This window comes from Eleutherodactylus coqui, chromosome 6, assembly GCF_035609145.1.
Source record: "Eleutherodactylus coqui strain aEleCoq1 chromosome 6, aEleCoq1.hap1, whole genome shotgun sequence".
Taxonomy (NCBI): domain Eukaryota; kingdom Metazoa; phylum Chordata; class Amphibia; order Anura; family Eleutherodactylidae; genus Eleutherodactylus; species Eleutherodactylus coqui.
Window position 1 is genome coordinate 163721327 of NC_089842.1, and position 16176 is coordinate 163737502.

A 16176-nucleotide genomic window follows, 5' to 3' on the forward strand; every position below is an offset into this window, starting at 1 on the left:
GACCGCTCGCACGCCTGGCATCAGCGCCCCATGATGCCAGGAGTTTGGGAAGGTGACTAGACTATCGGTAACACACACCGTGACCACAGTGGGGCGCTGCAGCAGGGATCACCCAAGTACTGCTGCTCTTCTCATCTTACCACAGGGGGCACTAGAGGGGCATGCTGTCCAGTATATCCTTTAGCAGAGCCCCAGTACTACATGTGCCCCCAGCAGACCACCATGTTTCCTGGCAGCACACAGGGGACACACATCGTCCCTGCCCAGGCGCTGTGGGAGGTTACCTCACACCAGGGATTACATGTCCGGCCTCCTCAGTCCTCCCAACATGGCAGCCACTAACCTGTCACCCCAGGCTAGGGGAGGGGCCGCACCTCTTCCAAGCTGCACACCCAGCCACGCCCCTCTTAGGGCTCCCGGAGATCCCACACAGTGGGCCCCAGGTCAGTGACGGGTCACCATGGCCCACCCGTCTCACTGGAAGGAGCCGTCTAACACTCCCACGTTGCTATAGCGACAGCGGAAGTGACGTCTTGCCGTAAAACTCCGTAACGGACAACCGCCGCCGCCATTTTTGAAGAGGTCAATGGCGGCGGCTTGCTCTCGAGTGACCGGTCTCCGCCCTCACTCTGTACAGCTCCTCTTCTCCCGCTTTGGACATTCGGGCACTGCCAAGGTGACGCTATTAGTTTGCCTGCGCTAGTCATAGTGGGTAATATTGCGCGGACTCCCAGCATGCTTTGCAGCCCACAGTCATGTGCCCGGCTGCAGCAGCCACGGGGGCTCTGCAAGGGGTGCTGGGGCTGCAGAAGGTCGCCAAGAATGGCGTCCAGCGGGCTGTAGGGCAGCAGAAAAGGCACAACTATTTGGAGTTTGGTTATTTTACTGATGGGTCACGTGATTTTGTGTATACAGGTGATCACTGCCCTCCATAAGAAGCCAGCCTGCAATTCCGCTTTGCAAGAAAATACGCAGTATGTTCTATATTCCTAGGCATTTGCGCAAGAAAATAGAACCTATGAAACTGATTAGTGATGTCAGTGTACCGCACCGCGGCTGGGGGGCTTTTGCACACCCAACTGCGCACAATTTGCACATTCTAAACGTACAGTAAAACACAGTCGCACACATAAATATTGACTACTTGATGTGCAAAATCACGGCGCAAATCCTGGTGCGCTCATGTGAATCCGGCCTAAAGGGGTGTCCATGGAAATATATATGAAATAGGCTGAGATAAATAAGCAGTGCTCGCCCATTAAATGGCGCATCGCAGGGATCGTGCTGCGGTCATGTGCCGTCCATTAGTCATGTGATCGCTGCAGCTGGTGATCCCACCATTGACTGCTGCAGGAGCTGCTGTGGGGGTCCTTATAGATGGAAGAGGACTGCTGTCCCCGCTATAACCACTCCTATGCGGTACACAGCAGTGACGAGCGCTCAGTGAATGGGGCCCTTCACAGGTATAGACTAAAAGGATATAGTTTATTAGAAACTCTTAAAAACATATACGGGCTGACTAACAGTACTAACATACATTAACACACGAAAAGAGGAGGAGATGTGTTTAGGTGCAAATTTTAGTTAAGCATCCAATATCTCCAATATAGATAATGGTCACAATAGCATGGTCAATACAGGTGGATGACTTTAGTGCAACTACAGAGTTCCTGCACCAAATGACTGATAACAGTCGTGTGTAAAGGTCACAGAGAACTACGGCTCTGAATGACTGGTGAAGTCACACAGAACTACGGCTCAACGCGTTTCTCCGCTCGCTTTAGAGCGGTTCATCAGGAGCCACAAATGTATATTTGACCAAAAAATCTTTAGTGGGATTGATAGCATCAATCATTTAATTGACTAAGCTATCTTCCTCTTTTAGGATGTATAATCAATAAGGTTCAATTGGCAGGAGGGTGGGTTGTCTGCGAAAATATCACCAAAAGGTATATATATATATACCAGATGCCGTTAGAAAAAAAGCCAACTGGGTATGATGGTATAGTGGCTACGTTGGTGAAAAAGGAAGGAGGACTCGGATGCAGACCAGATATAGTGTAGACCTCGTGCACTGGCATTAGTCACAAGTCAGGTGCATGTTCAGATAGGTAAACTAAGAGGATCCTGTATTTCACGCTGTATACCTATCCTCCTACAAGTGTTGCAGTATTGGCAGCACTATTGTAGAACTTTTAGTCTTATGCACTGAAATTAATGAAACGTCAGATGCATGTTCAGATAGGTCAGCTATAAAGGATCTTATATTCAAAGCTGTATACCTATACTCCTATAAAGTGTTGCAATATCAGCAGCACAAATATAGAGCTTCTAGTCTCCTATCAGAAATTGCGTATCAGACAACCAATGTAATATTCAAGCAGACAGCCAAGATTAGGCTTCAACAAATTTTTCTGCTCAAACGCTAGGTCCCCAAGATAAGGCTACCTAGTGTGCCAAACATAGGATAAAATAATAAACAGATAAAGCCTGTGGCCCTGATGGTGAGCCACAGGTGAATAGTTTGCTAGTGCCAGGTCAGCGCAGTATATACCTGGAAGAAACCCTCCCTATGGGAGGGATTTGGTGAATGCACCTATGAGAGCTGCTGGGAGGAGGAGATCTGTCAATCATTCTTAATTGAGCTAAAAAAACACATTTCTAGGTTTATAAACCTGTAGCCAGGTAGAGTGCTTAATCCTTATGTTAATTTCCTATCAATAGTGCTTCTTGATCGTGGTGCAATGCCGGCGATCGTCCGTTAGTAATACGAGTATCATGTCCATAACACGGACGTAGAGTAGTGACTCTGCGCATGCGCCCAGGACGCGATGACGTCAGAGCGTCAGATCATGTGCTTGCAGAGGGGCGGAGACCCGTTGTTTTATCTCTTTCTCCGTGAGAGTATTTTTCCTTTGGTAAATAGATAAAGGGTACGTCATAGTTATGTTAATGTGTGGGCGGTGTTTCACTGTGGACAAGCCGATCATCCTCTTCATAAATATGTTGAATAAGCGGACATCGGGTAATAGTGGCAGCTCGCGATACGAACGGGCTGTTCTTTCAAATACATTCTGCACCATGGATATATAGCTTATGTAGGATATATGTAGATTAATTAAAAGGAAAAGTTTTTTGCCTAGCATATTAGTAGTTATAGACTCTGTTTTTTGCCTGGCACATTAATAGTTATCAGCTCTATTCAGACCTAATATGAATAAAATAACATCTAAAAGTGATGCCATAAAGGTACTGATAAAGCAATCGAGCACTTTTAAAGGGGAAGTGAATTTTGTGTTACAGAGAATGATTTATACTATAAAGAAGACATCAAGATAAGATGTCCAATTTATTTCATATGAGGATAAAATGATACAGATACAGCAGCAGCCTCACTCAGTGAATGGGGCAGAGCGGTCCGGAGATCACTTATGGCCACCTACCTCCATCCACAGTATACAGGCAGTCCTTCATACATGACCGATCGTTGTTTGGTATTTACGTTGGCAGAAACTGAATGACAAGCGGACACAATATCGTACAGACGCTGGCGGCGTTTATACTGAACGATTTTCGCCCAGTTTTGCCCAATCCAGCAAGAATCTGCATTGTTCAGTATAAAAGGCCCCTCTGGTTATTTTGTGGGTGTTTTCCTGTGCTGCGATGAAACCTGCCTGGGCCGACCCTGCAGTCTGCCAAGTATTATGGTGTAAGGTTATGTCACACAGCGCCATTGTCTGTGCGGAGTCAATCTGTAAAACCATGGCAGCAATCTAGAGTTATTCTGCCGTGGATGTCGCCCTGTCAGTGGGGAGAACCCCTGGGCCGAATCCTGATGCGCTGCAGGGCAGATCAGCAGCAAGAACTCACCTGTCACTTCTTCATGTGGAAACGTGTTGAATTTCTGCACGTGGATTTTGCCCGCTGACCTGGCTACATCTGCATGTGGATCCATGGCAAAACGGTGGCAGAATAGCTGCAGGTTTCTGCCGCGATTAGAATCCATGTGGATAATTCCAGGTGGATGCCATCATATACCCTAAGGCCTCCCTCACACAGGTGGTTTTGTACAGCGTTTAGTGCTGCTTTTTCAGCGCTGCGCTAAACACTGTACAACGCTCCCATTCATTTCATACAAGGCTGAAAACGCAGTATCTTCAACGCTGCACTTTGACAGCGTTACATGTCCTATTTTTGGCCGGTTTCAGCCCTCTGTTGCCCATTGAAATGAATGGGCAGCGGTTTCAGCGCTGCCAAAAATGCAGCACAACTAGGTACCGCTCTTTTGGCAGCGCTAAACGCCCCAGCTACACTGCCTGAGTAAAAAAAAATCAATACTCCCCTTGCAGGAGATACCGCTGACCATCGGCAGTGCTCCCGGGAATTGTCAGCCAGCAGGGGAACTATTTCTCTGGTGACGGGGATTTAAAATCCGCCTCCAATGAGAGATTGCTCTGATTGGCTGAGCGCCGCTGATTGACAGCCCACTGAGCCAATCATAGCCAGCACTGGATGCGCCCAATCACAGCCATTTATTCATTACACGGGCCGATAATCGCTCCATTGACAGTTTGAGTGACAGCTTTGAGCGATCATTTGGCTTAAAAATTAATTGGTATTTAACCCTTTGAAATCCAATTTCGGATTCAGGGTTTCCTAGGGGGCTTTCTCTTTCTGCTATTATGTAATGGCGCCATCTGCTGGCTAGAGCCAGTAATGCGGTATGTGACATGCTGAAGAGACCCCTGACAACAGAGCGGCCAGTAATCTACAGTAAGAATACCCTGCCGGACGTCTTCTGACATCGGAGCTGTACAGCTTTCGATCAGAATGTCTTTAGACGTCAGACAGTGGATTTTAAAGGGTTATGTAGCTACTCAGCTACAATGCTATCAGCAAAGTAAAAGTACCTCTAGACACTGTTGTAGTAATAATAATTTAAATGTGTTTCTTAAAGCAGCCTATGCAAATTTGTGTGTGTGTATGTGTATATATATATATATATATATATATTTCATATATCCACCTTCATAGAAAATAGCTAGCAGCAAAATGGTTAACTGGTTCATTCTTAGGGCTTATTTAGATGACCGTATATCGGCTCGGTTTTCACGCCGAGCCGATATACGGTGTCCTTGTCTGCAGGGAAAGGAGGATGGAAGAGCCAGGAGCAGGAACTGAGCTCCCGCCCCTCACCACTATTTGCAATTGGAGGGGGCGAGTCGGGGGCGGAGCTAAGTACTTGTGCTTAGCTCCGCCCCTCCCATTGCAAATAGTGGCAAGGGACGGGAGCTCAGTTCCTCCTTCTGGCTCTTCCATCCTGCCCCCCCCCTTACAGACAAGGACACCGTATATCGGCTCGGCGTGAAAATAGCCTTAGGCCTCATGTCCACGGGGAAAATAAGAATTAAAATCCGCAGCGGATTTTAACTCTTCTCCCGCGCGCGGATCCGCACCCCATAGGGATGCATTGACCACCCGCGGGTAGATAAATACCCGCGGATCGTCAATAAAAGTGATTTAAAAAAAAATGGAGCATGAAAAAATCTGGACCATGCTCCATTTTCATGCGGGTCTCCCGCGGGGACGGCTCCCGCGGGCTTCTATTGAAGCCTATGGAAGCCGTCCGGATCCGCGGGAGACAAAAATCTGATTTTACTCACACGCTCCGGTTCTTCTCTTCGGCGCCGTGCCATCTTCTCTCCGTCGCGGCCGGATCATTTTGCTTCGGCCCGGCGCATGCGCGGGGCACGTCACCGACGTCATCATGCACATCCGCCGAGCCGAAGAAAGAAGATCCGGCCGCGACGAGAGAAGATCACGCTGCAGCGAAGAGAAGAAACGGAGCGGATCGGAGGTAAGTTTATTCTCATTTATTCGTATTTTCAGCCCTCATGTCCGCGGGGCAGGAGGGACCCGCTACGGATTCTACATGTAGAATCCGTAGCGGATCTGATTTTCCCCGTGGACATGAGGCCTTATGCTGGTGTCCTAAAATACACCCCTACACAAGTTCTACAAGGTCCTGAGATGTGCTTCTCATGAGAAACACCTGCGATGCTCTCTGCTCATAAGAGGGGGGCTACTTCTTATTTAATCCCTTGGATTCCTTAGTCCAGGCAGAAATATTGATAGTCTATTCTAGTTGCGTTTTCAGAAATTACATGTTCACATAGCAACATACACCTGGGGCGTAAACATATGTTAATCATCAGCGTCGTTACATACTAGGCCAATCATGAGTGATGTTGGGAGGGGCATGCAAGTAACTGGTGCGTCATATTCAGTATAACTGTATTGTACTTCCTTACAATAAAGCAGAAGGGTATGGGGGCTCAAGGGGAATACCCCTGAGTCCAAATACATATATTCATGCATGAAGCTTCTCATTATAACCAATCTGGAGCAAACCAGTGAAATCTTCTGGAATATGATTTATTCCCATAACAACACTTTCAGCCTTTTTTTTTTTCTCCTCATTCGCTAAAATAGCAGGCAAGGGTGATGGCCTAAATGTAACCTCGGATGCCATAAAATGAGCCTAAAGTTTGGTGCTAAAACTGATTTAAACTAAGTCAACTAATAGGTGGCATATGCTTAGTCTAAAGATGCATCAGATTTATCATCCAGCAGAGTCACTAATAAACTGGCGCATTTTAAGAATGTAGGGCAGATTTACAGTACTTTTACACAAGACACAAAAAAGTTAGCGCGCCAGAGGTCCTACCATGTTTCCCAAAAAATAAGACAGTGATTTATATTTATTTTAGCCCCGAAATATGCGCATGGGCTTATTTTCAGAGGATGTCTTATTTTGAATTGGCTGAGTGGAGGTGAGCGATGGCCGCGGCTCAACCAGTTCAAAGATCCCTTCCCACCACAGCGATGGCTATGATAGGCTGAGCGACTGAAATTCCACAATAAACTTACAGTAATGAACAGACCTCATTCACACACAGTGGACGAAATCTGCAGTGGAGTCTAGTGCTGCTCTAGAACCCTTCTACATACCGCTGGGAACCGGTGTTTGGAGCTGCCGGTGGACCCCTATATCAGTACATATCGTCATATCCATGATTTACCTGTTATTTTGGTTCAGATTTTTTATCTTATTAAAGCTCCCTCTGTGTCGCTGTGTTGTCATGGCAACAGGACGCCAGATACAGGGGAATGCAGTGAACGCTTTCCATAGACTACTATGGAAAGCGCAGCCCCACTGTCCAGGATTTAAATTGTAGCATGCTGCGATTCTCCATGGTGAGCCTATCTGTCAGATAGGCTCAGTGCGAAGAGCCGTCAGCCCGTCCCCTGTTCCCCGCGGCAGCGATCTGCCGCGGGATATCGCTACGGCCGTGGGCAGGAGCCCTAAATCCGCGGCATAATCACACTTGTGGGCACTGAGCTATTAGGTTCAATAGGACCCAATAGCAGCGTTTTTCCGCGGCGGATTTAGTGCCGTGAAGGGCATTAGCCCTTAAGAAGCTCCTGTCCACGGGCGATATGTCACCGTGTTATCTGCGGCGATGATCCGACCGCGGGTAACGCAGTGACCGCTTTCCATTGACTTAACTATGCAAAGCACAGCCCACTGTCCACGAGTAAAGAATCAATGATTCTCCGCTCATGGGATTCACATCGCGTCATGCTATGACTTGCCGCGATTCTCCGAGGTGAGCCTATCTATCAGATAGGCTCACAGCGGAGACCTCTCAGTTCTCCCCCCCTGGTCCCATGGACAGGGGGTCTTATAATGCCCACAGAATCCGCGGCGTTATCCTGCAGCTATTAGTTTCTATTGAACCTGAGGGCTAATGCCCACAGCCGGATTTCTGCCGTGGTTCACGCAGCGTAAATCTGCAGCGGAAAAACGCTGCTCTTGGGTTCTATTGAACCTAATAGCGCAGTGCACACAAGCGTGATTCTGCTGCGGATTTATAGCTCCTGTCCACGGGCGTAGCGATGTCCCGCGGCAGATCTCCGACACGGGAGCCGTTGAAGGGTAGAGCTGACCGGATCAGCGCGGAGTATATCTGATTCTCCACTCGTGGACAGCGAGGCTGCACTTTCCATAGTAGCCCCACTAAATCCGCAGCATATCAATTGTTTGCGGTAGATTTGAGTGAGGACCCCGTTCCTGGGCAATGTCAAAGCAAATCCACCCCAAATTTAGTTGCATTGTCAGCACTATTAGATGTGGATTTTGTGGCTAATACGGCACAGTATCAACATCCCCCGATATTATCCCGTGGACACATCCAGCTTGTCAAGGCCCCAACCGGACAACCCTATACTAATGCTCAGTAAGACAGAATCAGTCATGCCAAACCACAGGAAGCAGAAGGTCTCTGAATGATCCTCATTCTTGATATTCCTACTTCATAAAAGCCTTTATAAACTCCAGCAGCGTTCAAAATTATGAAGTGTCACATTTTACTGCAGTCTCCCCATGCGGCATTCCTAAAACCTGGCTTAGACAACGATTATCGCTCAAAAGATATATTTTGAGTGACTTTTGAGCGATATTCGTGTTGTGCGTTTACAGGGCACCGTGATCGCTCAAACGTTGAGCGATCACTTTGCGCTCCAAGCAGGGTATGCAGAAGACAATTGGGGCCGCTTGTCTTTTGCATCCAGCTGTACTTTTCTCTGAGCTATCCGAGCTGGGTATGCAGAACACAGCTGCAGCGCTGTGTTCTCTATACCCTGGCTGTTCACAGAGCACTCAGCTGGTATACACCTGTGCGCTTTGTGCAGAATATGCAGAACACAGCTGGACTGCTGTGTTCTTCATACCCCCGGCTGTGTTCATGGGATATAGCTGAAACAATAGGATCAGCTGTATCCCACTGTGAACTCCTGATAAGGCTGATCGTTCTCTTTTAGCATGCTGAAAGACAATGATCAGCGTTAACGAAAACTGCACGATATCAGTGCAGTTACACACAACGATTATTGCTCAAACGACGGCTTTGAACGTTTTTGGGGTTTTTTTGAGCGAGAATTGTTGTGTCTAAATCAGCCTTAACAGGTCCCAGAACGGTAATACTAAAGCCAGTGATTAGGTAGCTCCACTCACTCCTGCTAATTAGTTTGCATTAAAACCTAATTACTCCTTTGCCAACAGTGAGTCACTAAGCCATGCTGATTTAGGACATGAACAAACTTCTCCCTACTCCCATAACAGGGCTCAATTTCATGGTGTTTATAGGGTGTGACAGGTTCCTGTTAGGGCCACTGGAACACGGGCGGATTTGCATTGCGGAATCGGAAACTGGCATCCACCTCCGGATTCCGCATCAAATACCACCCAAAGCACGCTCTGGCCAAACTCTATTTCCTCTACACAAGCGAAAATGAATTGCGATTTTCAGCTCGCGAAGAAGAAATCGCAGCAAGCTGCGATACTGTTTGGCTTCCATGCAGACGGCTTCCATCGATGTCAATGGAGCCGTCCGCCTCGTGACCATTCGACAATTATCATTGTGGAAAGGTCACGGGATCCACGTCATTACTTAGCAACGGCGCGGCATAATCAGTACTGCACATATGTGCCGGCCGGCTCATCCGCAGCACAGATTATGATGACTTCGGATAGGGTTGCCGGCCAGGCAAAGGGTCAGATTCCTCTGTGGGATCCAACTTGGCCATGGGCAGGTGGCCTAAATGTTCAGTGGTGGTATATAGGGCACAAGACCACTAGGGCCAGTGATTGGCTTCAGTGGTCATCGTCACCGTCGCAGTACTGTGAACAAAGCCCCCAGGACATGAACCGCTGAGTATAGTGTCCGTAGTATAGGTATGAAATATTATAAAATAAAGTAAAAATAACCTTGGATGGCCTTTTAATGTTTCAGATTGGTTTCTGTAGCCCGCAGCAAACATTGACACTGAATGTAACTCCACTATCACTGGAAAGCTGCTAGAATAGATGCTAATGTAATGCCTGGCTGGACCGAGTGGGACCTGTCTGCTTTTTGCAGTGTCACAGAAGTCCTCGCAAGAATTGTATTCAAAGTACATGTTTGGTGGAGTTGGTGAAATATTTTACACATGGCTTTTCCGTTTGTTATAACATTCCTTCCCCAGCAGGTGGCAGTGTTGCTATAGACGTTTATGAGAAACTTTACACTGTAAAATGCAATTCTTTCAACAACAAATGGACTTGATCAGTCTCATTGTAGATTACCAAAGAGCCATAGGAAAAAGATCTTTACTAGTAAGGGAAACGGAAAATTCTTAACAGTTTTATAGGCAATGTAAAATCTAAACGTTTTGTACTTTTAATAAACAGTCATCTGTTGGCTTAAAATGAGTTGTATTTGTATCTCCAAATAGTTTGTTTTCTCTTTGTAGGTTGTCAGCTTCTGCCCACCTGTAGACTCTAAATATGACTGGGTTGGTCCTCCTGATAGATGTTCCAATCTTCGCCCAATCAAATATTTTATTCCAGTAGATGAGTCTCCTTTGGAAAGAAAACTCAGGGAATTGCGTCAGGAAACACAAGACTGGAATCAAAAGTTTTGGGCAAAACAGAATCTGACTTTCATTAAGGTAAAAACCCTCTTTGTGAAACAGCCCTATTGACCCCTTGCTGCCAAAGCCACTTTTCATTGTCCCTTTTATATCCTCCCCTTCTTAGAGCAATAACGGTCTATATCTCACTTTAGTTAAATGTTTTTTTTTAACCAGTTTAAGTTATGGCATATCACTAGGATATGCCATAACTTACTGAGGTCTGTCTGTTAGGAATCCCTATGGAAAGGATAGTAGTGCTATTGAAGCATATTGGCGCATTCAAAGTTTTTCTCTGAACAGCGCCACTGTCAGTCTAGCATTATGTAGGTACTGCAACTCATCCCCATTCATGAAAATGTAGCTGAATTGCAGTCTTCTGTATAGTGGCTGATTGGAGGTTGCGCTATGTAGAAAAGAAATGCCTAAGAGACTGCAGCCCCTTCATTCTAGAAATTGGTGGCATTCTAGAATTAATCAGTATGACATATTCTAAAGGTTCCATACACATTAGACTAATATGGCTGAAAATGGGCAATTTCAACCAAAATGATCATTCATTGGGTGAAACTCACCAACAACCATTTTAGCTAACCAACACAGTCATCATCATCATCTCAAAGGAAGCTGACTACATTTGAAATTTTCATTCAATAGTCGAACAAAAGATCTCTTGTTAGAATGAAAGATCTATCGTCCATGAATGAGCTTCTTGTGAAATGTTTCTAGAAAGATAATTTGTCCTGCACCTGGTGTCATTAAGGTTGCATAGCTAGTTGAATAAATGTAATGGCCAAAATGGCCTAATAAATCTGTGTGACCGTGTTGTAAGATGATGATCGTTCGTTGAACGATTGTCCAGCCACTAACCTACTTCTTTACCTTTATTTGATAAAACCTATAGAGCGCATTTAAATCATGTGGTTTGCCAAGACTTCCATAGACAGAGATGCAGTATTACTTACTGATGCACTCCTTGAGATTTGTTCACATCCTTCACAATGTCTTAGCTTAGTCTCACTAATCTGGGCATAATCTATAGCAAAGTTCATCCTACTCAAGGAGTGTGCAGACTATACTGCAGACTGTAATCTGCCCGGACTAGACTGCAGACTCTAATCCCATCCACAATTTTTAATGCATTTATGTATTTTTAGGACAAAGAAGAATTTATCATCTCAAAATTTCATGCCTTGGGTTTGGGGCAGAGAGATGAAGAAGGTGAGACTTCCTGGAAGTATATAGGTTCCTTTATCCTTGTGAACAATAGAATTTAATTGATGTAACTAACAATTTTATTATTCTGCCTTAAGGCCCTTTTACACGCAACAATTACTTCTCAAAATTCGTTCAAACAGCCGAAAGTGATTGATAATCATTACATGTAAACGTGGGCTGTCGTGCACTATTTGTCCACTTGTTGTTAGCCAAGGTTTTTAAGCCAGCATAAAGACCATCGTTTGGCCACTGGAAATTTGTTTCAATTGACCACAGTTCATTCAGTTTTCCAGTGGCTTAGTGATGGCTTTGTTTGCTTTGCATATTAAATTACTACAGTATTTACTCTGCCAGGAGGAGAACAATGGAATCTGCTGGCCAGATGTTTGCTCAGCTAGGCGAAGTGTTTATGCGATAACCATTGCATAAACACACGCCCTGCTGAGGAAACAACTTGTGGAGGAAAATGCGGATGATTAAAGCCATTAATCTGCACACGTATTTTATTTTAAAAATGTGGGCAGTTCATTCAGTCATAAGGGTTGTTGAAGCGATAATTGTAACGTGTACAAGGGCCTTTAGGGGAAAATGAGATGGATTGATTGCTTCCCATGCTTTTTTTTATTTTAAAGTGGTTGTCTCATTAGTAAATCCACTGAAGTTAGCCCAGGGATCAGCTATGATCACAGAGGAACATCCAGCCAGCTGTGTGCTCTAATAGGGTATATGTACATGGATTATAGTAATGAGGGAACAAAGGGTGGCTTTACATTGGATGACTGTTGGGTACTTGAACATTTGTCAGCTGTCACAATGATTTTCTCTCCTCTGCTTTCACATGGGAGCAAAAATCGCTCACTGAATGGAGGCGGTGCATTCTGGCAATCTCTTAAGGTTGCCCCGTCCCCATTCAGAGTAAACAGGCAGTTGTTCATAGAGGATCGACTGCCTGTTTGCATGGACCAATAGTTGTTTGGTTTTTAGGTGAGCTAAAAACTAAGTGACTCCAATAAGTAGGCAATTCTCGCTTACTTGCCCTGTCACCCATAATCGCTCTTTTGAGCATTTACTTGGGAGACAATCAGTCCATGTAAAGCCACCCTAATAAGTAGTCTTTCCTATACTCTACTATAATGTCACTAATTTAACGAGTGGGACTGCACTTATAATCGCCTTCAAAGCAAGGAGCATGAAGTATACTGAAGGCTTATATTTTTTTATTCCCTTTATGCAGTGCCACACAAGCTCGATCACTAATAGCATCACATGGTAGTTCTGCAAGCGGTAGCTCCAAAACCACTATTGCAAAGTTACACTTCCTAGCATGCTGGGAGTTGTAGTTTTGCAATAGCTGTACAGCCACAGTTTGGAGATTGCTGATTCATGTAACACTGATGTGTTTGTCTCCAGGTGGATCATAAGGTCGATAAATTCTGCTCTTTATTCTCACATTGCTGTCTCATCATATTGATCAATGCATGCTATACAGGAAATGTATTGTTCTTGCCAAAAATCTTCTTTGTCCTTCACAGGACATAAAAGGACATTAGATGCAGAAGTGATGGCGGATTTTTATAAGGATTTCCTTAGCAAGAACTATGCAAAACATGCACAATATAACAGGTATTTTTATTATTTCTTAAACTGTGTCAGACTACTCCCTCCTCAAGAATGTAACTTAGAGGCCCCTGTTTCATATGGGTGGCTTTACAAGGGACAGCTATCAGCCAAAAAATCGTTCAAATGAGCGATTTTCTGCAATAGACCCGAAAGGGCACTGATTGAGAAATCTCCCAGGAATTGCCAGTCATTTTCAGTTCTCTGAGAACAATGTGATTAGTGAGTGACTTTTTGTGCAGATTAAAGAGGCAGTCTTTCATCTTTAAGCGACTGCCTGTTCACACTGAATCAGTGAGGGGAGGCATGCGGGCGGAAGACATCTCCGCCACATTATGTCTCCATTCCCTGAATGATTATCACCCGTGTGTGAAAGAATGGGTGCAATAGCCATTGGGACCACTGTCATTGCCGTGTAAAGTAAGCCTTGCTTGTTTTAATTTCAGCTTTGTCCTCTGAACTGAACAATGGAAGATCTTGGTATATGCTGGACAAGGTCAATTGATCCCATTGACTATAGTAGGATCTGTATGGCTTTGGGGATGTGATCCTGCCTTTTCCTGAATTAAATAATGCAGCATGCTGCACTATTTCATCTGAATTTTATGTGCAGAAGCTCCGAGCAAAGCTTCTAGCGCAGATATTTACATGGCCTAAGGCCTCATGTCCACGGGTAAAATCAGGCCCGCTCCGGATTCTCCATGGAGAATCCGTAGCGGGTCCCTCCTGCCCCGCGGACATGAGGGCTGAAAATAAGAATAAACTTACCTCCCGCCCGCTCCGGTTCTTCCCTTCGCCGCGGCGTCATCTTCTCTGCGTCGCGGACGGATCTTCTTCGGCCCGGCGGATGCGTAGGATGACGTCTGCGCCGGCCCGAATAAAAAAAGATCCGGCCGCGACGGAGAGAAGATGGCGCCTCGGCGAAGGGAAGAACCGGAGCGGGTGAGTAAATTCCGATTTTAGGTCTCCCGCGGATTCGGACGGCTTCCATAGGCTTCAATAGAAGCCCGCGGGAGACCCGCACAAAAATGGAGCATGGTCCAGATTTTGTCATGCTCCATTTTTTTTAAAATCGCTTTTATTGGCCATCCGCGGGTATTTATCTACCCGCGGGTGGTCAATGCATCCCTATGGGATGCGGATCCGCGTGCAGGAGAAGAGTTAAAATCCGCTGCGGATTTTAATTCTTCTTTTGCCCGTGGACATATGAGGCCTTACAGGTAGCAGAGTATAGGACTAATATCTTGGTTCATGAAGTTTTGACCCGGAGCTGAGCTTCACCAGCCTCTCCTCACCCACAGCATGCAAAGTGGCAGGGAGAGAGCTGTCAATCTGTATCATGGGGGCGGGGAACATCCGGCAAGGCCGCCTCTGTGCCTCTGTGACTTGGAGTTTGGCTCTGAGTCAAACTTCCTAAACCTGATGACAGTATCCCTTTAAAGAAGAAGCACAATTAGTAATCATTATGGATGGTAGAAGGGGCAGTGGAAAATTTAACAGACGCTATACTAAGAAAAAGGAGAAAAGAACACTTGAGACAGAATGGAGACTAAGATTATCTTAACTTTTTCTTACCAAGAACTGTCTCGTAGCTGAAGGTGGTTGTAGCATAGCCATGCCGTGGGCCCTGACGACTTGTGCCCCGGCCCCACCATCAGACCTTAATGTGTTTGTTTCTGTTCTGTGAATACCAATGACGTTCACAAATATAACAGGTTATTTTTTTGCCACCCTTCTATAGGTAATATATGTCTAGATTGTTATAAAAATGCTGGATATTTCTAGGGATTTTAATTGTAATGAAGACCTTACCGTTTTGAGGAATCTTGGCAGTGAGGCAGCTATTACATAATTTATAGAACACTCTCAAACCAGGTGGATTTAATATCTGGCAGTACTGCATTGTAAGAAAATACACAGATGGTTTAGTATTTATTTTCCCTGTTTATTCCAGAGAATGGTACAAGAAGAATTTTAAGATCACATTTCTTATGGGACAAGTCACTTTACAGAGAGCATTGAAGAAGTTAAAGAAAACTGGATGGAAATAGACTAAATTGGAAAAAAAAAAAAGATTTTAATTTAAAAAATAAAAAAATGTACAAAAATTCTGAAATCTGTCTGTTGTTATTATCTTGCTAGTTTGAAGAGTATTTTTATGTAGTGGTGCAGATTACTACATGTTTTTTGATGCACTGTATTTTCCACTAGAAAGAATGCTTTCATGGTTAAAAGAAAATTGCATAATATGCAGACAATGGTACTTGTCATAGTTTTTTCTGTTTTTTTTAAATTATTTTTATTAGTTCTCACTGAATCCATGAGAAACAAAATCGTCTGTGCAAGATCAGAAGTACAAAAAGTTCAGTATGGACCCATACAGTAAGCTCCCATGGGCATAATAATGGTGGTTGCAGGGAATGCAACTGGGCGTGGAGGGAGGGGCTGCGTGGTACATAATGATCAAGGCGGCAAATACAGCAGTCTTCGCACCTCACTCATATCTAGTCTAGCTTAGCTCTGTGCTTGAGAAGCAGCTGCTCAGGTGGGAGGGGTATAAGTCGTCCCACCAACACAGGACTTCTCGATTAAGGCCTCTCTCACACAGGCGTTTTTGTACAGCGTTTAGCTCTGCTTTTTCAGCACAGCGCTAAACGCTGTACAATGCTCCCATTCATTTCAATCGGGCTGCTCACACAAGGCTGAAAACGCAGCATTGCTTTCACAGCGTTGCATGTTCTATTTTTGGCAGTTTTCAGCCCTGTGTTGCCCATTGAAAAGAATGGGCAGCGGTTTCAGCGCTGCCGAAAACGCGGCACAACTTGGTAA

At 45.2% G+C, this 16176-nt stretch overlaps 2 protein-coding genes across 4 annotated transcripts in view; one reads left to right on the forward strand and one right to left on the reverse strand.

Annotated features, from left to right (window-relative positions):
• BAG5 (BAG cochaperone 5) overlaps positions 1-496 on the reverse strand; it is a 21941-nt gene extending 21445 nt beyond the window's left edge. Inside the window, exon 1 of one of the 2 annotated variants that reach the window (XM_066608118.1) lies at positions 344-496. The gene's annotated coding sequence lies outside the window, so the exon portion shown is untranslated. Of the gene's footprint in view, positions 1-284; positions 310-343 lie in introns of those variants that run through there. The other variant, XM_066608119.1, reaches the window with a different exon arrangement.
• COA8 (cytochrome c oxidase assembly factor 8) lies at positions 436-15455 on the forward strand. 2 transcript variants are annotated; one of them, XM_066608121.1, is made up of 5 exons: positions 436-676; positions 10354-10551; positions 11670-11733; positions 13263-13353; positions 15302-15455. In XM_066608121.1, exons 1-5 carry the CDS (start codon positions 587-589, stop codon positions 15396-15398), a joined length of 540 nt encoding a protein of 179 aa, XP_066464218.1. In that variant the 5' UTR covers positions 436-586; the 3' UTR covers positions 15399-15455. The 2 variants fall into 2 exon arrangements, with proteins under 2 accessions (XP_066464218.1, XP_066464217.1); XM_066608120.1 differs by lacking the exon at positions 15302-15455 and adding an exon at positions 13590-13752.
• The last annotated feature ends 721 nt before the right edge of the window (positions 15456-16176 follow it).